This window comes from Marmota flaviventris, chromosome 3 (assembly GCF_047511675.1).
Source record: "Marmota flaviventris isolate mMarFla1 chromosome 3, mMarFla1.hap1, whole genome shotgun sequence".
Taxonomy (NCBI): domain Eukaryota; kingdom Metazoa; phylum Chordata; class Mammalia; order Rodentia; family Sciuridae; genus Marmota; species Marmota flaviventris.
In genome coordinates, this window is record NC_092500.1 from 74,083,433 (window position 1) to 74,110,177 (window position 26,745).

Here is a 26,745-nt window from a genome sequence, read left to right on the forward strand (position 1 = left end):
TCCAATCACTCCTGCAAGGTAGGCGGGCCTGCAACCCACCGGAAGAAGAGGAGCACCGGCCTGCTGAGAGGCAGAGCCGCCCCCCACCCCCCGCGCCTGCCAGGTAGGCGGAACTGTTACCACCAACAGAAAAGGCCCAGTGGCCCGCGGCGGAACAGAGCTTCCAATCACTCCTGCAAGGTAGGTGGGCCTGCGACCCACCAGCAGAAGAGGAGCAGCGGCCTGCTGAGAGGCAGAGCAGTCCCCTCCCCATGCGCCGGCAAGGTAGAGGGAACTGTGACCACCCACAGAGCAGGCCCAGCGGCCTGCTGAGGGGCAGAGCCGCCCCCTCCCCCCGCGCCTGCAAGGTAGACGGAACTGTGACCACCATCAGAACAGGCCAGACCTGCAACCGACAGACAGAACAGGCCCAGTGGCCTGAGGAAGGGTAGAGCCGCCCCGCCCCCCACGCCTGCAAGGTAGGCGGACCTGCGACCCCCTGGCAGAACAGCCCCAGAGGCCTGCAGAGGGGCAGTGCCGCTGCCTGCGCCTGCAAAGTAGGCAGAACTGCGACCACCGACAGAACAAGCCTAGCGGCCCGCAGAGGGACAGAGCCGCCACCTGCGCCTGCAAGGTAGGCGGACCTGCTACCGACCGGCAGAGCAGGCCCAGTGGCCTGCCGGCGTGGTAGGCACATTGCCCCAATTGGAGGAGGGGCAGAGCCGCCGCCCGCACCTGCGAGGGAGACTTTGCAACTATACAAGACCAATATAAATATATAGGGGGAAAATTCAATAGCACAACAGTTTCACCAAGTAGAAAGGAACGCGAACAGTATGAAGAGACAAGGAAAGAAAGGACCACAAGCAATGCAGGTCAACTCAACGTTAGAAGAGGTAATAGCTGCAGCAGATGGAATGTCAGATAAAGAATTCAGGATATACATGCTTCAGATGATCTGGAGTCTCAAGGAAGACATCAGACAGCAAAATCAGACAATGAAAGATCACTTCAACAATGAATTACATAAACAAATCCAAGAAGCAAAAGATCAACTATACAGGGAGATAGAGGTTATAAAAAACAAACAAACAGAAATCCTAGAAATGCAGGAAGCAATAAACCAACTTAAAAACTCAATTGAGAATACTACCAGCAGAGTAGAACACTTAGAAGATAGAACATCAGACAATGAAGATAAAGTATTTCAACTTGAAAAGAACATAGACAGCTCAGCAAGACTGTTAAGAAACCATGAGCAGAACATCCAAGAAATATGGGATAACATCAAGAGACCAAATTTAAGAGTCATTGGGATACAGGAAGGGACAGAGTTTCAAACAAAAGGAATGAGCAATCTATTCAATGAAATAATACGAGAAAACTTCCCAGACTTGAAGAATGAGACAGAATCCCAAATCCTAGAAGCCTACAGGACGCCGAATGTGCAAAATCATAAGAGACCCACACCTAGACACATTATAATGAAGATGCCCAACATACAGAATAAGGAGAGAATTTTAAAAGCTACAAGAGAAAGGAAGCAGATCACATTTAGGGGTAAGCCAATCAGGATAACAGCTGATCTTTCAACACAGACTCTGAAAGCTAGAAGATCCTGGAATAACATATTTCAAACACTGAAAGAAAATGGGTTCCAACCAAGAATTGTGTTTCCAGCGAAATTAAGCTTCAGGATGGAAGATGAAATTAAAACCTTCCATGATAAACAAAAGTTAAAAGAATTTGCAGCTAGAAAACCATCTCTTCTAAACATCCTTGGCAAAACATTACAGGAAGAGGAAATGGAAAATAACAATGAAAACCAACAGTGGGAGGTAGGACAGTAAAGGGGGGAAAATAATCAAAGAGGAAAACAAACCATGTTTAGTAACAGAAATAAACAAATATGGCTGGAAGAACAACCCATATCTCAATAATAACCCTAAATGTTAATGGCTTAAACTCACCAATCAAGAGACACAGGCTAGTAGAATGGATCACAAAACAAGACCCAACAATATGCTGCCTACAGGAGACGCATTTGATAGGAAAAGACATACATAGGCTGAAGGTGAAAGGTTGGGAAAAATCATATCACTCATATGGACTTCGGAAACAAGCAGTAGTGTCCATACTTATATCAAATAAAATAGATTTCAAGCCAAAGTTAATCAAAAGGGATAAAGAGGGACACTACATACTGCTTAAGGGAACCGTACACCAACAAGACATAACAATCATAAATATATATGCCCCAAACAATGGTGCAGCTATGTTCATCAAACAAACTCTTCTCAAGTTCAAGAGTCTAATAGACCACCATACAATAATCATGGGAGACTTCAACACACCTCTCTCGCCACTGGACAGATCTTCCAAACAAAAGTTGAATAAGGAAACTATAGAACTCAATAACACAATTAATAACCTAGACTTAATTGACATATATAGAATATACCACCCAACATCAAGCAGTTACACTTTTTTCTCAGCAGCACATGGATCCTTCTCAAAAATAGATCATATATTATGTCACAGGGAAACTCTTAGACAATACAAAGGAGTAGAGATAATACCATGCATCCTATCTGATCATAATGGAATGGAAATGAAAATCAACGATAAAAGAAGGAAGGAAAAAGAATACATCACTTGGAGAATGAACAATAGGTTACTGAATGATCAATGGGTTATAGAAGACATCAAGGAGGAAATTAAAAAATTCTTAGAGATTAATGAAAACACTGACACAACATATCGGAATCTATGGGACACATTGAAAGCAGTTCTAAGAGGAAAATTCATTGCTTGGAGTTCATTCCTTAAAAAAACAAAAAACCAAGAAATAAATGATCTCATACTTCATCTCAAAATCCTAGAAAAAGAAGAGCAAAACAACAGCAAAAGAAGTAGAAGGCAAGAAATAATTAAAATCAGAGCTGAAATTAATGAAATCAAAACAAAAGAAACAATTGAAAAAATTGACAAAACTAAAAGTTGGTTCTTTGAAAAAATAAATAAAATCGACAGACCCTTAGCCATGCTAGCGAAGAGAAGAAGTGAGAGAACTCGAATTACTAGCATACGGGATGAAAAAGGCAATATCACAACAGACACCTCAGATATACAGAAGATAATCAAAAATTATTTTGAATCCTTACACTCCAATAAATTTGAAGATAGTGAAGGCATTGATAAATTTCTTAAGTCATATGATCTGCCCAGATTGAGTCAGGAGGATATAGACAACCTAAACAGACCAATATCAATTGAGGAAATAGAAGAAACCATCAAAAGACTACCAACTAAGAAAAGCCCAGGACCGGATGGGTATACAGCAGAGTTTTACAAAACCTTTAAAGAGGAACTAATACCAATACTTTTCAAGCTACTTCAGGAAATAGAAAAAGAGGGAGAACTTCCAAATTCATTCTACGAGGCCAACATCACCCTGATACCTAAACCAGACAAAGACACTTCAAAGAAAGAATACTACAGACCAATATCTCTAATGAACCTGGATGCAAAAATCCTCCATAAAATTCTGGCGAATCGGATACAAAAACATATCAAAAAAATTGTGCACCATGATCAAGTAGGATTCATCCCTAGGATGCAAGGCTGGTTCAATATACGGAAATCAATAAATGTTATTCACCACATCAATAGACTTAAAAATAAGAACCATATGATCATCTCGATAGATGCGGAAAAAGCATTCGACAAAGTACAGCATCCCTTTATGTTCAAAACTCTAGAAAAACTAGGGATAACAGGAACATACCTCAATATTGTAAAAGCAATCTATGCTAAGCCTCAGGCTAGCATCATTCTGAATGGAGAAAAACTGAAGGCATTCCCTCTAAAATCTGGAACAAGACAGGGATGCCCTCTCTCTCCACTTCTGTTCAACATAGTTCTCGAAACACTGGCCAGAGCAATTAGACAGACGAAAGAAATTAAAGGCATCAAAATAGGAAAAGAAGAACTTAAATTATCACTATTTGCAGATGACATGATTCTATACCTAGCAGACCCAAAAGGGTCTACAAAGAAACTATTAGAGCTAATAAATGAATTCAGCAAAGTGGCAGGATATAAAATCAACATGCATAAATCAAAGGCATTCCTATATATCAGCGACAAATCCTCTGAAATGGAAATGAGGACAACCACTCCATTCACAATATCTTCAAAAAAAATAAAATACTTGGGAATCAACCTAACAAAAGAGGTGAAAGACTTATACAATGAAAACTACAGAACCCTAAAGAGAGAAATAGAAGAAGATCTTAGAAGATGGAAAAATATACCCTGTTCATGGATAGGCAGAACTAACATCATCAAAATGGCGATATTACCAAAAGTTCTCTATAGGTTTAATGCAATGCCAATCAAAATCCCAACGGCATTTCTTGTAGAAATAGAGAAAGCAATCATGAAATTCATATGGAAAAATAAAAGACCCAGAATAGCAAAACAATGCTAAGCAGGAAGTGTGAATCAGGCGGTATAGCGATACCAGACTTCAAACTATACTACAGAGCAATAGTAACAAAAACAGCATGGTACTGGTACCAAAACAGGCGGGTGGACCAATGGTACAGAATAGAGGACACAGAAACCAATCCACAAAACTACAACTACCTTATATTTGATAAAGGGGCTAAAAGCATGCAATGGAGGAAGGATAGCATCTTCAACAAATGGTGCTGGGAAAACTGGAAATCCATATGCAACAAAATGAAACTGAATCCCTTTCTCTCGCCATGCACAAAAGTTAATTCAAAATGGATCAAGGAGCTTGATATCAAATCAGAGACATGCCGTCTGATAGAAGAAAAAGTTGGCTACGATCTACATACTGTGGGGTCAGGCTCCAAATTCCTCAATAGGACACCCATAGCACAAAAGTTAATAACTAGAATCAACAAATGGGACTTACTCAAACTAAAAAGTTTTTTCTCAGCAAAAGAAACAATAAGAGAGGTAAATAGAGAGCCTACATCCTGGGAACAAATCTTTACTCCTCACACTTCAGATAGAGCCCTAATATCCAGAGTATACAAAGAACTCAAAAAATTAGACAATAAGAGAACAAACAACCCAATCAACAAATGGGCCAAGGACCTGAACAGACACTTCTCAGAGGAGGACATACAATCAATCAACAAGTACATGAAAAAATGCTCACCATCTCTAGCAGTCAGAGAAATGCAAATCAAAACCACCCTAAGATACCATCTCACTCCAGTTAGATTGGCAGCCATTGTGAAGTCAAACAACAACAAGTGCTGGCGAGGATGTGGGGAAAAGGGTACACTTGTACATTGCTGGTGGGACTGCAAATTGGTGCAGCCAATTTGGAAAGCAGTATGGAGATTTCTTGGAAAGCTGGGAATGGAGCCACCATTTGACCCAGCTATTCCCCTTCTCGGTCTATTCCCTAAAGACCTAAAAAGAGCATGCTACAGGGACACTGCTACATCGATGTTCATAGCAGCACAATTCACAATAGCAAGACTGTGGAACCAACCTAGATGTCCTTCAATAGATGAATGGATAAAAAAATGTGGCATTTATACACAATGGAGTATTACTCTGCATTAAAAAATGACAAAATCATAGAATTTACAGGGAAATGGATGGCATTAGAGCAGATTATGCTAAGTGAAGCTAGCCAATCCCTAAAAAACAAATGCCAAATGTCTTCTTTGATATAAGGAGAGTAACTAAGAACAGAGTAGGGTCGAAGAGCATGAGAAGAAGATTAACATTAAACAGGGATGAGAGGTGGGAGGGAAAGGGAGAGAGAAGGGAAATTGCATGGAAATGGAAGGAGACCCTCATAGTTATACAAAAGTACATACAAGAGGAAGTGAGGGGAAAGGGAAAAATAATACAAGGGGGACAAATGAATGCCAGTAGAGGGGGCAGAGAGAGAAGAGGGGAGGGGAGGGGAGGGGAGGGGGGATAGTAGAGGATAGGAAAGGCAGCAGAACACAACAGACACTAGTATGGCAATATGTAAATCAATGGATATGTAACTGATGTAATTCTGCAATCTGTATATGGGGTAAAAATGGGAGCTCATAACCCACTTGAATCAAAGTGTCAAATATGATATATCAAGAACTATGTAATGTTTTGTACAGCCAACAATAAAAAATTTTAAAAAATAAATAAATAAATAAATAACAGCAGAATAAAAAAAAAGAATGCACTATGATGGCAGGAAATTAATTAAAATCAATAGCATACAGGTATTACATAATTTCTAAATATTGGTAACATAAGTACACACGTCTGAATAATGCATTTGTCAAAAAAAGAACTCAAAAAGGAAATGAGAAAGAATAAAATAAAAATGAAAACACAACATAGCAAAACTTGTGAGATGACACCTATGGTAGAGATAATAATGTCCCCATCCCTGACATTTTCATTCAATCTGTTTTTTTTTATTGGAATATTTAGACAACTTACATTCAATTTTATTTTTTGAACATTCAGGATTATTGTTCAAGATTCAAAGATCTTGTGGTAAGGATGTTATCCTGGATTATCTGACTGAACCCAGATTTTTTTTCCTGGTTACTTGTCTTCTGCATATCCTCTTTGTCTGAGTCTGTTCAAATATTTTTTCCAGCTTTTTTTTTTAGAATTTTTGTCTTCTTATTGAGGTTTGAGAGTTCTGGTATATTCCAGATATAAGGCCTTCAGTTATGTGATTTTTCAAATATTTTCCATGAGTGGACATGAAAATATACTTACCATCATCAGTCACCAGGGAAATATATTTTCCTTCTTCTGCTGCCATAACAAAGTACCAGAGACTGGGTGGCTTAAACAGTAGAATTTTGTTTTCTTACAGTTCTGGAGGCTGGAAAGGCCAAGATCAAGTTCTTACCAGGGTTTGCTTCCTGCTGAGGTGCTCTTTCTTGCTTGCAGATGGCTGCTTTGTTCTTCTCATGATCACCATCTCTCCTCTGAATGTGGGTGGAAGAGTTGGGAGAGAGAGAGAGAGAGAGAGAGAGAGAGAGAGAGAGAGAGAGATCCATCTCTGGTGACTCTTCATATAGAATCACCAAGGCTGTTGCTCAAGGTCCCACCTTATAACCTCATTCTAAAGGCCCTATCTTTAAAACAGTCACATTAGGGGTTAGTGCTTCAGCATAAGAGTGTTGGGAAACTCAATTTATTCCACAACAGGGCATGTACCTAAACCACAATAATATGCCACAACACTTCCTGATATGTTTATAATGAAAAATATTGATTATACCAAATTTGAAGTGGGTGAGTAACTGGAACTATAATGCTAGTATAAGGATACAAAATGATAAAGTCATTGTGGCAAACATTTTGCAGTTTCTTAAATAGTTCAAATACATCTACTATGTGGCCTGGATAGTCCTCCTAAGTATCTACTCATGAGAAATAAGTATAGATTCATATAAAGTTGAATTTAATCTACCTGGAATTGATTTTTTGTATTAATCTACCTGGTGATTTCTTTCCCAGGTATCTGTCCAAGAGAAATAAAATTGTATGTCCATGTAACTCAGAATGTAAATGTTTTTAGAAACTTCATTCATAATAGATAATAAGTGAAAACCATGTAACAGGTGATCAACTGGTGAAGGGATAAACAAAAACAAAATGCATATTTACAGGATCAAATACTGCTCATCCATGTAAAAACTACTTATTTGTTTTAAAAAAATGGATGAATCTAAGAAACATACTAAGGATAAAAAATCAGATGCAAAAAATATTTATTGTAAAGTTCAATTTATGTAAAACTTATAAAGACAGAAGGCAGATCAGTGTTTGCCTAGAACTGGGGAAGGGAATGGAAATTGACCACAGATGAACTTGATGGTATTTAGGGAATGTTAGAAATGCTCTAAATCAGGCTGGGGATGTGGCTCAAGCAGTAGCGCGCTTGCCTGGCATGCGTGCGGCCCGGTTGGATCCTCAGCACCACATACAAACAAAGATGATGTGTCTGCCGAAAACTGAAAAATAAATATTGAAATTCTCTCTCTCTCTCTCTCTCTCTCTAAAAAAAAAGAAATGCTCTAAATCTAGAATGTAATGATAGTTATATCACTGGATAAGTTTCCTAAAAATTGTTCTTTATATTTTAATAAACTGAATTTTAAAAATTTCATGAATTTTTTGCATTTTATGTTTTGTAAGTATGATACAATAAAACTGTTAAAAATGCAAAAAGAAAAAAATATGGAACAACTACCATGTGCTACCTATTGGGGATACAAAAAAAGATATGTTACAGGTGATAACTGAACAAATGAAAAGTTGGGCTCCTTTCCCCTTCTCCCACGTAATTGGCTAACTGGACTTGTCTTGTTGAACTGGTGTTTGACATCTAGACTTGGACACCACAGTCTTAGCACTAGGACCTGTGCTGTTCATTGCTATTCAGCTTGTTCAGTAAATAAGCACTTTTCTTGTTTTCTGTCAAAAATATTTTTTCCTTATCCTGAAACGAAGATAGTGAGGTAGTTACTCTTCTTGCCTTCCATGGTTGTGGAGCAGGTTTAATAGATGACATTTGTAAAGTGCTCTGAGGTATTCAGAGATAGGTGCTCGACACTGACTATACAGTTAATGACTAAACAGGCCTGTTTGCTGCTTCCCAACTGTCACCTCTTCCTGGTACTCATTAGTTCTGTCTACTGTAAATGGAACAGGCCATATCAATGAGATGATGAGTAAACTTAACACATACCATGTCTGCCAATAAAACTGCAGGCAAGTTCAATTACTTTGGGGGGGAAATAATGAAGTTAACATTCCAGTCCTGCTTGTTTCTTTAGTGAAATTAGAGAGGATGTGGTCTGTTTCCACCAGGCATACCATTTTCTGAGTTCTGCTTCTTCCAAGCACTTTAAAATGCTTGATTTAAAAAAATATGAAACACCACAGAAGTGAGCTCATGCTTCATTGTTATACATAAAAAAGTACTGGGCTTAAAACTGGTTAGGGTGACTATCTAGATGACTTAAATTATTTCTTTGGGATAAATACCCAGGAATGGAATGGTTGGGACATATGGTAGGTGTAAGCCTAATTTGATAAGAAGTTGCCCTCAGCATACCATTGTGCATTGTGTATGAGAGTTTCAGCTATTAGATCAAATGACATGAAAATTTTAAACTGACAAATGGATTAAAGAAATGTATACACACACACACACACACACACACAGAGAAAGAGAGAGAGAGAGAGAGAGAGAGAGAGAGAGAGAGAGAGAGAGAAAGAAAGCGCGCACACGCGAGAGAAGGACTTAAAAATTCAACTTTTTATTATTTTATATATTATGTGCATGAGTTACTGTAGGAAGTGCTGGCTTGATTAATTGGAATAAGGAATTGGGTGGTCAGTTTAACAGCTATAGTCCTGGAATACGTGGAAGGCAAGGTGAATTTGAATTAAGACAACATGCTAGCAAAGACCAGGAAGAAAGAAATAGGGCCATGAAGATATAACCTGCAGGATGGAACTAATTTGATGTGGGAGACAGGTGGTGAAGGAATGAAAAATGATCCTGAGATTTGGGGCTGTAGCACCTTAAAAGAGATTATTAATAATGTAAAGAGATGACAAGGGGAGATTATTCAGAGTGGGAGAGAAAATAACAAATATTGCTTAGGTATATTATTTTAATAAAGAGTTCCAGGTGTGGGTCAGAGCTTAGAAGTTGGGTTGAAGAGGCAGATTTGGGAGTCATGTCTATAACAGTACAGCCAGAACCGTGGGGGTGGGGGGGCGGCTGCTGTGACCACAGTGCTCTAGAACTGTGCCTTAAACAGCACTTATGCTTATGAACTGGAGGGAAAGTGACCACAGCCACAGATAGCTGGGAGAACATGAAGGAAAATGAGAACTGTGCGCTTCTTGGAGAGAGTGAGCAGAAACAAGTGAGTCAAGTGAATCAGATGCTTTAGAAACCTATTTTAGTATATTTTGCAAAATGACAGAATGGAACTGAAATCAATTTCCATGCATGTATGAGTTTGTTGGGATGAACCCAACTACTGTGTGTAACCATAAAACTCTAATAATGATTTTTTGAAAACCCCTCAAAAAACAATAGAATGGGAAACTATACAATATGTGAATTTGATGCTTATAAAGTAATTTAAGTTAGGTTCAAAGAAACTGTCATTACCTCTAGATGAGCTGGGATAATGGCCACGTAGTTTATTTTCTCAATATTTTTATTTTTTTTAAACTTAGCATCTGAGGAAGGATTTCAAACAAAACAAGTGCTCATGGCTGACTAGAGCTGTGTAGCCAACCTCCAAACACACACACACACACACACACACACACATACACACACACGGAGCGAAGGACTAAATCTTTTATCGGAGTGAAAAAAATAGCACCATATTATTAGAAGATAATTATTTGGCCCATAGTGTTTTGATTAGTAATTATAAATAGAGATCACAATTAAAGCCATAGTCTCCAAGGTAGAGGTTCCATGTAATGATAAAAATATCTGCTGATTCAGGCCTTATCACCAGTAGTGCACACTGGAGGATTGCTAGAAGCCTACATTTTGCCTCAAGCTGTGTGGTTAGCTCAGAGCAGATATTAATTTAAGCTGTTAATGCTTATGTCATCAGATGTTCTTATTTACAGACTGTGACCCTATGAATTTGTAGTCCGAGATTATAAACGTAGTGTTTATTAGTTCACTTTATTAACACAAAACTTTCTTGCTTTCTTTATTTGTTGGTACCTTCATGAGAGGTTTGACTGGTAGTTTTATCTTGGCTTTAGAAAATTCTCTCCTTAAAAACAGCTAAGGGTGAACCGTGATAAACATCTGGAATGTACTTAAAAACATTTCCCTATGTCAAAAGACTTTTGGATAAGGTTTATTCATGTCTTAGCCACATAGTCACCCCTAATACTATTAAGTACCATGTTCCTGTCATTGTGCTAGCAAGGCCTATGCTAATTGCCCAATATGTACAAATATGAAGGAGGCAGTTCCTGTTGCATGAGGTGTTCCTATTTTAGCAGTCTACAAAGTCATCTAATATAGCAATCTGTTCTCCAAAAATTTTATTGGCAGTCAGTTATCCAGAACTCAGGATATAGTTTGTCATATAAATAGGACACAGAGGGTATTAATGTGGCAATTCAACCACAATCCCATATAGCCCTTGACACATGCTGTTATTGAATCTAATCCTTGAGCAGAGTGGTATTAGGGAGAATGTGTTCAGAGAAGCCACTCAGAATGCTAAGAGGATCGCTTCTCAGTGGTGACGGGAAACTTGCCCTTCATCACCACCCTTTTGAGAGACTTGAGAGCTCTAGCCACAACTCTTGGGTGCTGGTGGAGCCTGGCTGGGTGGGGTTCTGGCTGAGCTAGTGCTGGACCCAGCAGGGGGCTTCAGAAGGAGAATGGCACTGGGGGAGGGGTGTGTATTTCCAGTGTGCCAGTCTCTTTGTCTTTTGAAACAGTTTTGTTTCCAATTTCATTGCCTCAGAAAAGAGTCCAATAGTGGCATGTTGATTCAGCTTATTCTAATATATACAGCATTTGATCTGTTCAGGAAATGTCCTTTAAGATTGACCCTGCTAAATTTAGAACAGTCCCTGTGCCATCTTCTCAAATTCCAGAGGCTCAAACTGCTTATTAAAAACCTCTCAGTTGGAAATAAGACCATAGATCTGTCGGCCTTTTGCTGAACCATTAAGCCATAGATACCACTTTTACTGAACAGGGTATAACTTTAGTTGTTGTGAAGGAGACTATTTGCAGTGGTACATATCACCATAGTAACTGGATTTTCAAGCAGTGCTGTCGAAATAGAACTTGAAAATCACACAGAAACAACTCTACCTTGTAACAGGCTTCAAAAGGATCATGTAGGAGAGAGGGAGAAAGATTCATGATTACATGCCATTTGATCTGTGATTGCTCAAAGGTACGGGTGAAGAGATAGGCAATGTGCTCATTCATACCAGCATGCTGGCATGTTAAAGACAAAAAACACATATCCCACCGTGGAATTGCTGCAGGCAAACGGCCCAAGGAAGAGCCTGCTTCTTCTCTCATAATCGCGTGGCTTAAATTAGTGAAACATTTTTGAATACGCAAAACTGACATTAGATTTAGTTCTTTAAAAATCCTTATTGGCATTCTACAGGTTGCTTGCCTTAAAACAGCATGTTTATTGTGTCCGCTCATGTACTGTAAGGTCATTGTGGGGAAGAGTCTGGGTTTGATACTATAATAAAGGTAAAAAAATGCAATAGGAGTTTAGTGGGAAAATCAACGTATTTTAAAATGGTAAGGAAATGAAATCTTAAATACTGGAGATATTTTAAGGCTCATCTTTTACAATATCTCTAATTTTCTAATGGGGAGCAAAGTTTCATATTACAAAGCAACTTGATGACTATCACATAGCTAGTTAAAATGTGTAACTAAAGTTGGAAGCCAAATATTCTGACTTTAGAATGAGGATTTTAGGAGAAATATGGCAGAAATTAAAGTTTGGTTCTACACTGATTGCTTACAATGGCAAGGAGAAAACAAAGTAAATGCACAAGAAATAACTAGAACATAATTTTAGAGGACAAGATTTAGAATTAAGGATGCAGATGTTACCACTGAATTTGTTTTGTTGTTTTTAACAGTACTAGAATTGAGCCCAGGAGTGGTTTAACACTGAGCTACATCCCCAGCCCTTTTAATTTTTTGTTTTGAAACAGTGTCTCACTAAGTTGCTGAGGCTGACCTCAAACTTCTCTCATCCTGCCTCAGCCTCCTGAAATCATTGGGAGTACAAGCGTGTGCCAACATTCTTGGCCTGAATTTCTTCTAAAATTCCTATCCAGGCATGATGGTGCATACCTATAGTCCAAGCTACTGAAGAGGCTGAGGCAAGAGGATCACAAGATTGAGGCCAGAATCAGCAACCCAGTGAGTTCCTTTCTCAAAATAAGATTCCTCATTAATTTCCAACGTTCATGTCTTTTAAAAATATGGGTTACATTTTGTGAGACTGGAATTTCTTTAAAGCTAAACAATACAGCAAAGTGTAGGAATAGTCATGAAAGATGTTCATGTATCAATTGACAATTGAAACATAACTTTTTTCCTGTTTGCATCCTCTCTTTCTCTCTCTCACCCCTTCAATAAGAGGAATATCACATTGTAGATAAGTTTGTTGCTCTTCTTACTCTCTTCTGGTTTCACTTCCCTCCTAGACCCTCTTCTCAGGCAATCACTATCACGAATGCATTTTTCATAACAGTAAAATCCCACTACATGTCAGGAAGAGTTATAGGTGCTTGAAATACATCAATATTTTTTAAAACTATTTTTAAATTGACACATAAAAATTGTACGTATTTAAAATATTTCAGTACATGTATACATTGCATAATAATCTAATTAGGGTATTTAATGTATCATGCATTTATCATTTCTCAGTGTAAGTGCATCCAAGATGTCTTTTAGTGATTTTTAAGATATTCAGTATAATCTTGATAATCACATCACCCTACTGTACAATAGAACACCAGAGCTTATTCCTTCTATTTAGCTATAAGTTTATCTATTGATGAATCTCTCCCTGCCCTCTGCTCCCAACCCTCATCTCTCCACAGCCTCTGGTATCCATGGTTCTACCAGTCTTCATGAGATCTGCTTCTTTAGATTCTGCATTTAAGGAAGATCATGTGGTGTTTGTCTTTCTGCAACTGGCTTACTTTATCATCATGCCCTTAGGGTTCATCCCTATTGTCAGAGATGATGAAGTTCATTCTTATTTTTTTATGGCTGATGGGTATCCTAATGTATGTCTATGCCACATTTTCTATGTCCATTTATTTGTTGAAGGACAATGAACTTGATTCTGTATTTTGGCAATTGTGAGTATTGCTGCAATAGACAAGGGATTGCAGGTGTCTCTTCTATATACCGATGTTATTTCTTTTGGATATATAACCAGTAGTGGGATTTCTGGACCATATGGTAATTCTGGTAATTCTATGTTTAATATATTTTTAAAATTTTTTGTTTGTTTTAATTAGTTATACATGACAGTTGAATGCATTTATGCACTTTGATATACATATATGGGATATAATTTCTCATTTTTCTGAGTGTACATGTTGCAGAATCATATTGATTATGCAGTCGCATATACACATACAGTAATAATGTCTGTTTCATTCTACTATTTTTTCTATCCCCACATCCCCTCCCCTCCACTTCCATCACACTTCCCTCTACCTAATCTAACACTATTCTTCTCTAGTGCCCTCTGCCTTATTGTGAATTAGCATCCACATATTAGAGAAAACCTTTGGCCTTTGGTTTTGTGGGATTGGCTTATTTCGCTTAGCATGATATTCTCCAACTCCAACCATTTACTGGCAAATGCCATAATTTTACTCATCTTTAATTCTGAGTAATATTCCATTGAGTATATATACTATATTTTCTTTATCCATTCATCTATTGAGGGACATCTAGGTTGATTCCATAGTCTAGCTATTGTGAATTGAGCTGCTCTAAACATTGATGTGGTTGTGTCATTATAGTATGCTGATTTTAAGTCCTTTGGGTATAAACCAAAGAATGGGATAGCTGGGTCAAAAGGTGGTTCCATTCCCAATTTTCTGAGGAATCTCTTTGCTTTCCATAGTGGTTGCACCAATTTGCAGTCCCACCAGCAATGTATGAGTGTACCTTTTTCACCACATCCTTACCAACATTTATTGTTGCCTGTATTCTTGATGATTGCCATTTTGACAGCAGTGAGATGAAATATTAGAGTAGTTTTGATTTGCATTTCTCTAATTGCTAGAGATGTTGAACACTTTTTCATATATTTGTTGATCAATTGCATTTCTTCTTCTGTGAAGTTTCTATTAAGTTCCTTAGCCCATTTATTGTTATGTTTAATATTTTGAGGGAACCTCCATACTGTTTTCCAAAACAGCTATAGTAATATAATGCGTTTCTAACAACTGTTTATGTGAGTTCCCTTCTCTTCATACCCATTTCAGAATTTGTTATTTCTTGTCCTTTTGAAAATAGCCATTCCAAATTGGGTAAGGTGATATTTCATTGTGGATTTGATTTGCACTTCCCTGGTGATTAGTGATGGTGAGAATTTGTTCATGTATCTGTTAGTCATTTGCGTGTTTTCTTTGGAGAAATGTCTATTCAGGTCTTTTACTAATTTTTAAATGGAACTTCTGTTGTTGTTGCTATTGCGTTGTTCAAGATTCTTGCATATTCTGAACATTAACTCTTTGTTAGATGTTTAGTTTGAAAATATTTCCTCCCATTCTATGGTTCATTTCCTTTTCTATTGATAGTTTTCTTTGTGTATAGAAGCTTTTTAATTTGATGTAATCTCAACTTGTTTATTTATTTTTGCTTTTGTTGTTTGCACTTTTGGGTCTTAAAAATTCTTGCCCAGACCAATGTGATGGAGCATTTACCTCATATTTTCTTCTAGTAACCATTTCATTTTGGGTCTTGCATTTAAGCATTCATTTGACTTTTGCATGTGGTGAAAAATAGGGGTCTAGCTTCATTCCTCTGCATGTGGATATCCAGTTTATTCAGTGCCATTTACTGAAGAGACTATTCTTTTACCATTATGCTTCTTGGCACTTTTTGTCAAAAGTCAGTTGATTGTAAGTTTGTGAATTGATTTTTGTGCTCTTTATTCTGTTCCACTAGCAGTATGTCTATTTCTTTGCTAGTACCATGCTGTTTTAGTTCCCATAGCTTTGTACTATATTTTGAAATCAGGTAGTGTAGTTCCTCTTTGTTATTTTTGCTAAACTTTGTTTTTTGATAAGTAATTTTTTGTGCTTTTGAAAATATTTTCAGATAGTTTGCTATTAATGTGTAGGAATGCTCCTGATTTTTGCATGTTGATTTTGTATTCTGCAAATGTACCAAAATTGTTGATCAGTTCTATCAGTATTTCAGTGCAGTATCTAGGGTTTTCTATATAATGGATAATGTTGTCTGCAAACAAGGACAACTTTTCCTTTTCCAATTTAGATTTATTTTATTTATTTATTTCTCTTGCCTAATTGTCCTGGCTATGACTTCCAATACTATGTTGGGTAGAAATGGCAAAAGTGGGCATCCGCATATTGTTCTAGATCTTACAGGAAAACTTACCAACTTTTCCCCATTCTGTGTTATTTTCACTGTAGTTTTGTCATCTGTGGACTTTGTTGTGTCGAGGTAAGTTCTTTCTATACCTAATTTGTTGGGAGTTTTATCATGAAGGAATATGATTTTGTGAAATGCTTTTCTTGTACCTATTGAAATGAGCACATTTTCCCCTTCATTCTGTTAATGTGATATATCACATTTATTGGTTTATGTATGTTGAACCATCCTTGCATCTGTGGGATGAATTCCATTTGATTATGGTGAATGATCCTTTTAATGTGCTGTTGATTTGGTTTTGCTAGTATTTTGTAAAAGATTTTTCCCCCAACTATGTTCATGAAAGATATTGTGCTATAGATTTCCTGTATCATTGTGATTTGGTAAAATATTGGTTTTGGTAAAATATAAAAATTCTTGACCTAGTATATTTTACATTTTAGATGAATACTTTGATGTGTATTTACTTTTAACATTTGCACATACACACAGGAATAATATGTTGCTTTTATTTATGCATATTTTTCTAATTTTTTATTGTGCTAAGATGCACATAATATAAAATTTACCATCTTAACATTTTTAAATGTACAGTTTAGTGGTATTGATTACACTCATAATTTTCAGACATCATTACCATCCACTTCCGGATCTCCTTTCATCTTATACAATTGAAGCTTTTAACTTATTAAGCAATAACACACAATTTCTTCCTCTCTCTAGATCCTGACAACAACTATCCTACTTTTTGCCTTTGATTTTAACTGCTCCAAGTATCCCATAAAAGTGGAATCATGCAGTATTTTTTTTGTGTGTATGTATGTGTGGCTGGCTTAGTTTAGTAAGTATAATGACCTCAAAGTACTTATATGATGTAGCATCTGTCAGCATTTCCTTCCTTTTTAAGACTGAATAATATTCCAAATTATATGTATACACTGCATTTTGCTTATCTATGTATTGTCTATGGACATCTGGGTTTTAGCTATTGTTTTATTATGTTTTAGCTATTGTTAATAATGCTGCTGTGAACACAGTGTATAAATATTGCTTAAAGACTCAGTTTAATATTCTTTGGGTGTATGTTCAAAGATGGAGTTCCTGGATGATATGATAATTCTATTTTGAATTTAATCTTTTGAAGAGTTGTTATATAGTCTTCCACAGAGCTGTATAGTTTTGCATGGTGCATTCTATCATTTAACCTTGACATAAGGATTCCAATCTCCATGTATCCACCAACACACATTTTCTTTTCTTTTTTAATATTAGGCATTCTAATGGATATTGGATGGTATCTCATTGTAGTTGTGATTTTCACTTCCCTAATGATTAGTGATATTGAACATCTTTTCATGTGCTTCATGGCCATTTGTGTATCTTGTTTGGATAAATCTCTATTTAAGTCTTTTGTCCATTTTTAAATTAGGTTGTTTTTCTTGTCGAGTTTTAGGAATTTTCTATATATTCCAGATATTAATCCTTATCCAGTATATCACTTACAAATCTTTTATCCCATTCTGTAGGTTGAATTTTGCTCTGTTAATATAGTGTGTTTTGATGCACAAAATTTTAATTGTCATGAATTCCAGTTTGTCTATTTTTTCCTTTTTATTGCCTGTACCTCTGATGTCATATCCAAGAAATCATTACCAAATCCAATGTCATGAAGCTTTTGCTCCTTATTTTCTGAGTTTTATAGTTTTAGGTGTTTGATCCATTTCAAGTTAATTTTTATATGGCTTTAGGTCAGGGTCCAACCTCATTCTGTTGCATATGGGTATCAAGTTTTTCCAACACCATTTGCTGCATAGATTGTCCTTTCACCACTGAATGGTATTGGCACCTTCATCAAAAATCATTTGACCATATGTGCAAGGGCTTATTTCTGGGTCTCTGTTCTTTTCCATTGGTTATATGTCTGTCTTAATGCTAATCAAACCATGCTGTTTGATTATTGAAGCTTTTTAAATGCATGTAATTTGCATCAAATTGTTTTTGTTAATATAAAACTGCAGCTTGCTTTTTCCTCTCAACATTGTACTTTCTTGATATCTAATAATATTGACACAGATCATGCTCATTTTTAGCTGCTGTACCTTATTGGTGTTTTCTTTCTTTCTTTCTCTATTGAAAGTCATTCAAAATATATCATGTTGAAAGTCATCTTTATAAGGGTTTTCTTTGTACATACTTAAGTATCTACAGATTTGCTAGGTCTTGGAGTAAACAACTTTCTTAGATGTCGCTGAATTATTTACTGAAGTAATCAGAGCATCTAGCACTCCCATCAGCAGTAACTTTCACCTGGAAAATATCTATATCCATAGCCATTTAATTTTATTATACCATATATAAGCAGTGCATATTTTTGTCTTTTGCAAGGAGGAGAATAGCCATTTGAAGAGTACTTTGAGGAATGCAAATATGGAATTATTACTGAATTATTGAGAAATAAACTAAGATCAACATCTTAGAAAATAACCAGGGAAGTCATTTTTACACTATGAGACAAAAATTTTAATTTGTAATATTATTAATTCAGGTAAGTAGGATCAGTCCTTCCCTATAGGTTAGTTTGGCTGAAATTAAATAAGCTAATCCTTTTAAGAAGTGAAACCATAGGTGATACAAATATACTACAAATTACATACTACTAACTGAGAGTGCAAGTTTAATTATGTAAGAACCTGAAAATTGTTAAGAACATTGTTTAAATATTGGATATATGAATGAATTTTTCAAGCTGTGTTATAAAACTGATTTCTATAGTTAAAACTTCATTAGCATAGAAAAATAGATTTCTTCTAACTACTGCAAAGATCTTATGCTAAAAAGGAGTTAGAAAACAGACTTAATTTTTTTTAAACAAGAATATAATTTCTCCAATCAAGTAAGTGTAATGTCATATTCAAGTTGAAATTATTGACGATTCAGAGGAAATTATCTATGCAATTGCCAGTTATTACGCTAAGAATTTATCTCATAACTAAATTGAATGGATTAAAATGTTTAAAAATTAGAATATGGAAAATTATATAGATTACAGTCTTAAACTCCAGAGTATTTTTAATTATTAAGTCTTTAAATCATCTAATTATTTTTGAAATTCATGGCAGAGACAAAAGTATAACAGAGAACAACATTTTTGAGTCTCAATGCCTTTCATTTTGGTATCAAAATCCATGGTCTTGGAATATTTATGGCCAAGAATTTTTCCATGAAAATCTGTGTGAGAGAAGTGCATGATGGCAGTTTCTGCCTCTTCCCCTACAAAGATAAAGATTTCACAGGGGAGGGACCATGGAGCAAGTTCTGAACCAGAAAACTCAGAAGCTGGTGAACATCTAAGGAGGGCTGAGATTTTCCTAGGCATAAAAAAAAAAAAAAATTCACATTCATCTGGACCCATGTCACCAGAATCTCACAAGTATACAAAGCACATTGTGGTTTCTGGAGAACAGTACAGGGTGCCCTGAGTGCTGATGATTCTTAACCATAACTCTCGGCCTCCCCACCCTAACACAATCTGCCATGAGCATATTCATGAAGCCTTCTGGGTGGAATAAGGTCAGTGTCAATGACCCAGACATCTCAGGGAGTCCTATGAAGAGCTCTAACTTACATGGTAGGGCTTAAACTTCTTGTGACTAGTCAGAGAAGTATGGAGAGAGCCCAGGTGTTTTACCTGTGATCCAGAGGGGTATGCACATGCATCTAAAATTTTTCATTCTCCAAAGAACAATAACTGAGAAAGATGGAAGCCTGGAAGTAGTGGTGCATTTGTTAGGAGAAAACCTGCACAGCAGTAAATTGGCCTGTGCTGTGTGAATGGAGACTGGATTAAAAAATGGGATGTTCTCTGGATTCCAATAACTGGAGATCCTTCAGGTACAAGGATGGTCAGAGGAGTCAGCTCGTATATATGTGTAAATGTTTTTCAAACTTGTGCACAACTGGGGCTGGAAGAAAAATAAATGTTTACTCATTAAAGGTGTAAACTGAGAAAACACTGAGTTATTTTTTTTACTCTAAATTTACAAAAATTAAACTGCTGCCATCAGGTAGAATGGAGGTTCGAGATAGAAACCAAGCAAAATTATAGAACATTAAATTGACATTATTTGTACATTGGATTCATGGCCTGAAAAATGTGTATTCATTTCCTACTTTTAACTCTAAAATTTTCATATATATATATATTAATATATATATATATCAAGACTAAGAAAGGTAGAAGCATTGAAAGCACTGATTAGTTTTTGAAATGTAACTGAACTAAACTGACTTAAAATTTTAATTTATATTAGCTCAGGGTAACTCTAAGCTAATATAAGTGTGTTTCTCAGTCTAACAACTTAAGACATTTTAAAAATTCAAATCTCTGTCAGTGAGTTATATTTAGCAATGTGATTTTTTAAACTGATTTTTGAAGTCCCCCCAAACCTCATTCTCAAATATATAAGATGACTTAGGTTTTCTAACTCTCAAAGAATGTAACAATTTTATAATAAATTTAGAATGATTATAAGTACCCTTTATGCTCATTCATTATTCATTTACACAATTATGAAATAAAAGAGGAGTATATTTTCTATTAGTTGCATTGTTTTATCAATGTAAGGATAAACAATTGCCATATTTATCTCTCTTTCTGAAATTATGTCTCTGATTTTACATGGCTGATAACATACCCATTTGGGAACATGCCTTATTGTGACCATAATTTGAAAAATTCAATGGGGACTGTCAAAAGTGGAAATTCAAAACAATATTTATAGATCCCATCAGGAGAAACAGCGCCCCCCCCCCTTGTCTCTGTGGTTCTGTTTCTGAGGAAAATACTGTTTAGTTGCTTATGCAATTTTTTTATGATCCCCTTCCTTTTTCCAAGAAAAAAACTTTGCCTTATCCGTGTCTTCTAAATACATTAAGAAGTGCCTTTCCAGGAAATGTCCTTGAAATCTTGAACATTCCACAACAGCATTACATACAAAAGATACAAAATTTGAGTTTTATGAGGGAAATTAGTGCTCCTAGAGTTCATCAACTCTGACCTTTCTACTCTTCTAAAAATTTTTTTTATCTGTGATTTTCCAAAGTTTGAATATAATATGCCTAGGATTCTGCTTCAGAATAAATCCCACAATTCTTGTGTATTCTGTTTTTTTTTTTGATCAGTTTTGGAGTTTTTATTGTCATATTCTCAAGCTCAGTCAGTTTACTAAAGAGCCTATCAAAGGCAATCTTCATTTCTCTTAGTGTTTTCAGTCACTAGCATTTCTTTTTATTACTTCTTAGAATTTCCATCTTTCTGCTAATATTATCCATCTATTCTTGTATTTTTTCCCATTAGAGCCCTTAGCATATTAGTAAGGAGGTGGTAAGGTATAGGGCAGGGGAAAGTACCCTGCAGTTCTATGTTTAGGCCTCAGTCTTATGGTGAACATGTGCCCTGGCTGTAAACTGTATCAATGCTGCTTAGTCCCATTCAAAACACCCCTCTCACCTTGATGTGGGTCAGGATGGCAAGAGGGCATAGAATTGGGTATCTCCTGTCCCCTACGGAGGTTAGTTTCTGATGAAACACCAGCAGTTTAGGTTCTTAAGATAGTTTCTCCTGAAGGCCTGGTCTGTGACAGTCACTGTGAGGACTGGTAAGGTTCCTAGAGCTAAGCTTGAAAGATCTTGTGGGAGGGGGCTATGTCTGCCTTCACATACAGTTTTTAACTCTCAGACTTGCCCACACTGAGCTTCCAGTAATTTGTCAATTACATTTCAGGATCCCATCCCATCACCGTTTCCCACAGAGGCTTCTGCTCCAGTGATTCATGTTCTCTGCATTTGCCTGTTTATCATTCTAAAGTTGGGGCAGTGGTTTGACCAGTGACCTCACATCTCTAAGGGAACTTAGGTGAGCTGTTGCATTAACAGTTCAACTTTTTGCTTGTTGTTCAGATGGAGTGGCAACTTCTAACTTCCTTAAATGGTGAGAGGAATCAGGAAGTCCCCCAACCCTCTACTGTTAAAGACACCACTGAGCAATTCTTTCTCATCCCCAGGCCTCTGTCCTTGTTATTGTGGACTGCTTAATTCCTCTGGACCTAGTCTCTTTGAACAGTGCTTCAACCTGGACTCCACATTCCATTTCTCCTGGTTCTAGAACTTTTTCCATCATATAGAGAATACCCATTTTCTTTGAGGGAAACATTCCATTGCTCTCCTGGGGTGTGGCCTGACTCCCTGTGTCAGGGAAGGCAGAGCCCTGAACTTAGTCATACAATGACATGCAGGAAATGGAAACCAAAAATATTTATCTAAATAAATGGGATACCTTTGTAATATTTTAGATATTAACAAACATTTCTCTCTGAATTAAAAAAATAACATATAATCAATTAAATGTAATTGTAATATTAGGTGATTCATTGCTTGAAAATGTAGGTAACTAATCAATAACATTGAGAATAAAATGTTGTAAAATAAAACTGGGATAGTTTAGCTTCAAAAGATATCTGAGGGAGCTGACACTACACTTTTAATGATCATTTTTTAAAAAAACCCTTTGCTTGAAACATCCCTAGGTAAAGAAGATTAATAGTCAAGCATTTTTATATTTATGTGCATATCATTTTAGTATCATAGACACTTTTTTTCAGTGGCTCTAACTAAGTGTATCTTCTGATATGTGATTTGATTTGTGACTTGGTCTTTGAGCTCTTTGTGCAAAGATGGCCATCAGTTATTCTTCCACAAAGATCTTCCATTAAAAGTAGTAAATGAGACTTCAAGTTTATAAATCAGATTTTCAAGAGTTCAGTTACTGAGAATCCATTTTCCAGAGTCTGATCATCTCTTGGTCAAGTTACTCAGCCTCTTTGATCATCAGCACTCCATACATAAAACATCAATTTCAAATACCATTTATTTTTCTTAAATCTTGCCTCATTCATGAAAGCATTGGAAAACTTTTATAAAAGAAAATATTAAAAAAATAAAAATATAAACACTGAAAGAAAATAAAAGGGAATGCAGGAGTAGACATAAAAAAAATCAGCACCTGGGAAAATAATACTATAGTCAGTGTCTAAGTGTAGAAGGATTAAACTATCTACATGAAGGTGTCAGTAATATCGAATGCCATAATCTGTGTCAAATTTCTGGTACATCATAGGCTCACTGATGTCCTTCCTCATAGAAATTTGATGAATGTGTGTTTGTCATAGAACCCTGGACCCATGATACTATCAAGACTAAGAGACTGGTGAAGGCCTGTTATCACTATGAGGATAAAAGGGGAGATGAATTTAGAGTATCATAGTATATAATTCTGTATAAAATTTGCTCAGTACATTAGCATGAGAAAGTAAGGAATTCAGAACTCAGTAGAATGGGCAAGGTCCAACAGAGGCAGAACTGGTAATAGGAAGAATCTATATAGAAGGTCAGTTGGCAGCTCAACCAAAGGAAGTCGTTTCTCACATACAAAGTTCACCAGGGTATATGTGGCTTCAGGAAACAGTAGATATCTCATCCCTGGAGGTGTTGAACAAAAGCCAGACACCCAGGTGGCTGGGATGTTATTGAAGGTATTCAAGGAGAAGATGGATGGATGAATTCTTTAAAATATTCTAGCTATTATGACTCTGTGGTTTTTCTGAAGAGGCTTATTGAATAAGGTAAATTTTAAACAACTTTTAATGTCAGGCATAAGTGTAGATCAATAGAGAACAGAAAAAGGCATTATCGCATCTCTGTGTTAGTCCTAATATTTATCCTAGCCTGTCACTCTTATCCTATAGGAAACCCTCTAGCAATCCTATTACATTAACATGTAATTTTCCCATTATCTTTGACTTTTTCCAATTACCAGTCTCTCCTCAAATGCACTGGCTGACAAATTCGGTGGTGCCAGGTTAGGGGAGAGGAAGCACTCAGGGCCAAAATGCACCCTTCAAAGGCACACGCTCAGTGACCCACTTCCTCCAACTACGCCTCGCCTTCTAAAGTTTACACCACTACCCAGTAGCACCCCCATTTGTGACCAAACCTTTAACACATGAGCCTTTGGGGGACATTTTAGATTCAAATTCTAAGAGGTGTCAAGGCGACTTCAGCATGGGCTGCTTCTCTCTACCCTGCAAAGACCAAAGCATGATTAAAGACCTGTGACTTTGAGCTCCACCACCCTAAACTCTGGGAAGTGGAGAGGAACTGAAAGTTGAGTCCATCACCATCAGCCAATGATATATTCAATCATGACAATGTAATGAAGCATCCATAAAAACCTAAAGGCTTTGGAGAGATTATGTTCCTGGAGGGTGGCACACCCACAGAGGTGGCATACCTAGAAGCTCTATGCCTCTTCCCACATGCCTTGCCCTCTGAATCTTTTCAGTGATTATTTGTTTGAATCCTTTCTAGTATCCCTTATAATAAATGGGTACATATAAGTAAGGTGTTTCCCTGAATTCTGTGACCTGCCCTAGCAAACTAGTCAGAGGTTGTAGAAACCCTGATTTATAGATGGTCAGTCAGACGCACAGGTCACAACCTGGGGCTAGAAGTTGACGTTGGAAGTGAGAGGACAGTTTTGGGGAACAGAGCTCTCAACCTGAATGACCAGGCACTATCTCCAGGTAGATAGTGTCAGAATTAAATTGAATTAGAAGACAGTTGGTGGTGTCAGTGGCAAAATTACTTGGTTGGTGTGTGTGGGAAAATCCCTGTACAATATCTGGGTCATAGAAGCATTCTGTGACCTGTGAATCTAAAGTAGACAGCAGGAAAATATTACATGTTGGGCTTTTGTTTTTCCTATCCTCAGAATGTCAGAGTCTATTTAAAGATTGCTTTTTGGCACCCAAGATGATCTCTCAGTCATTTTTTTCCTTGGATACATGAAAAACACTGCTGCTCCAATTAATCTTTACACATTTTTTTCTGAACTAAATTCTTTCCTTTTACCTTTCTTCTTTCTTAGTTTCTTTCAAGAGCTTCTCTACCAGATTATGCAAACAAAACAGTTAGCCCACACCTTTTCCCTAGTCTCTGTTCTGCTTTTTGTTTGAACTTCTTCTGTCATCAGATTGCTTCTTTCCTCACCTCTCTCTGATGCTCTCTGGACTCTTCCAAGTTTGACAAGTAGATTTAGTACCTACAAAGCCACTCATTGTCATCTCTTTCAAACTCTTCCTGAAAGCTTATCGTTAGAACTCTATTATTGTTTCAAGTAATTTATGGAAGAAAAGTCAACGAAAATAGATCCTAGAAACAAAAAGAATAATGAATAAGCTCTCCCCTAAATGATATATAAAGGCCATCTTGCCGGTGTGTGTTGGTAGAACATAATTTGGTCAGTACTTAGGAGAAGATAATTACCTGCACCACAGGTGTCTCTACATTTTGCTTTAAACTGAAGTGCACGTTTTATCATTGATATTTTAGTTTATGGAAAGTATGGAACTCATAATTTGAATTTTAATATCATGAACCTATAGAATATTTTGATTGAAAATTTCTTAGGTTTCCATTTTTAAAAATTGTTTTATAATCTCACTATATGTGCACTAAAAATCAAGAGAACTGGGCAAAGTAGTTATTATTTCCATTTACCAGATTAGATCACCGGTGTTTAAACAAATTAAGGGATATTATCAAGTTCAAAAGATGATATGAACCCACTGGTTGCTCTGAAAAGCCATCTTTGCATTGTTCCTGGGTCCAGCTCCCAGCTCTTTGCAACCCCCTCCTCCGGGCCCCTCCTCTGCCATCGATTACTCCTGTAGCTTTACCTCCAGAGTCCCAGAACTCTAGTTTCCTTTTTAACTCACTGCGTCGTTGGATCTCCACGTGCCTCACACATCAGATGCGGCCTTGGACACTAGCTCCCAGATCACCAACCAGGACGCAAAGGAGAAGGAGGAAGTTGTGGAGGAGCCAGAGAATGGAAAAGGCGCCCCTGCTAATGGGAATGTTAATGAGGAAAATGGGGAGCAGGAGGCTGACAATGAGGTGGATGAAGAAGAAGAAGAGGGTGGTGAGAAAGAGGAGAAGGAAGGTGAAGGTGAGGAAGAGGATGGAGTTGCAGATGAGGAGACTGAGGCAGCCACAGGCAAACAGGCAGCTGAAGATGGCGAGGAGGATGATGTAGATACCAAGAAGCAGAAGACGGATGAGAACGACTGGACAGCAAAAACGGAAAGTTAAACTAAAAATGAAAGGCTGCCCTGATCTACTCACTTGCCACTTCCTGTCTCAGAATCTAAACATGGTCACGTTTGAGTAGGGACCAGCCAGCCTGCCCACCTTGGGCAGTGCCACCCGTAGATGACTCGGGCTCTTCACCACCCTACCAAAACCACAACGTGAATTTGCAACAGGGGAAGGATAAAAGAACCAAAACTTCCAAGGCCCTGCTTCTTTTCTTAAAGGTTCTTTAGAAAAAGGAAAATTTGTTTGTATTTTTTATTTACATTTTATATTTTTGTACATATTGTTAGGGGTCAGCTGTTTTTAATGATCTCAGATGACCAAAACAGCCTTTGGAGGGA

The 26,745-nt window shown here is 37.0% G+C and overlaps 1 protein-coding gene across 1 annotated transcript in view; it reads left to right on the forward strand.

The window, feature by feature from the left end:
• The window catches only part of LOC114091640 (prothymosin alpha-like), a 93,783-nt gene extending 67,382 nt beyond the window's left edge, over nucleotides 1–26,401 (forward strand). The window contains exon 3 of the mRNA XM_027934092.2: nucleotides 26,061–26,401. Within this exon, the coding sequence (XP_027789893.2) occupies nucleotides 26,061–26,401 (341 nt within the window). The remainder of the gene's footprint in view (nucleotides 1–26,060) is intronic.
• Nucleotides 26,402–26,745: the final 344 nt, after the last annotated feature.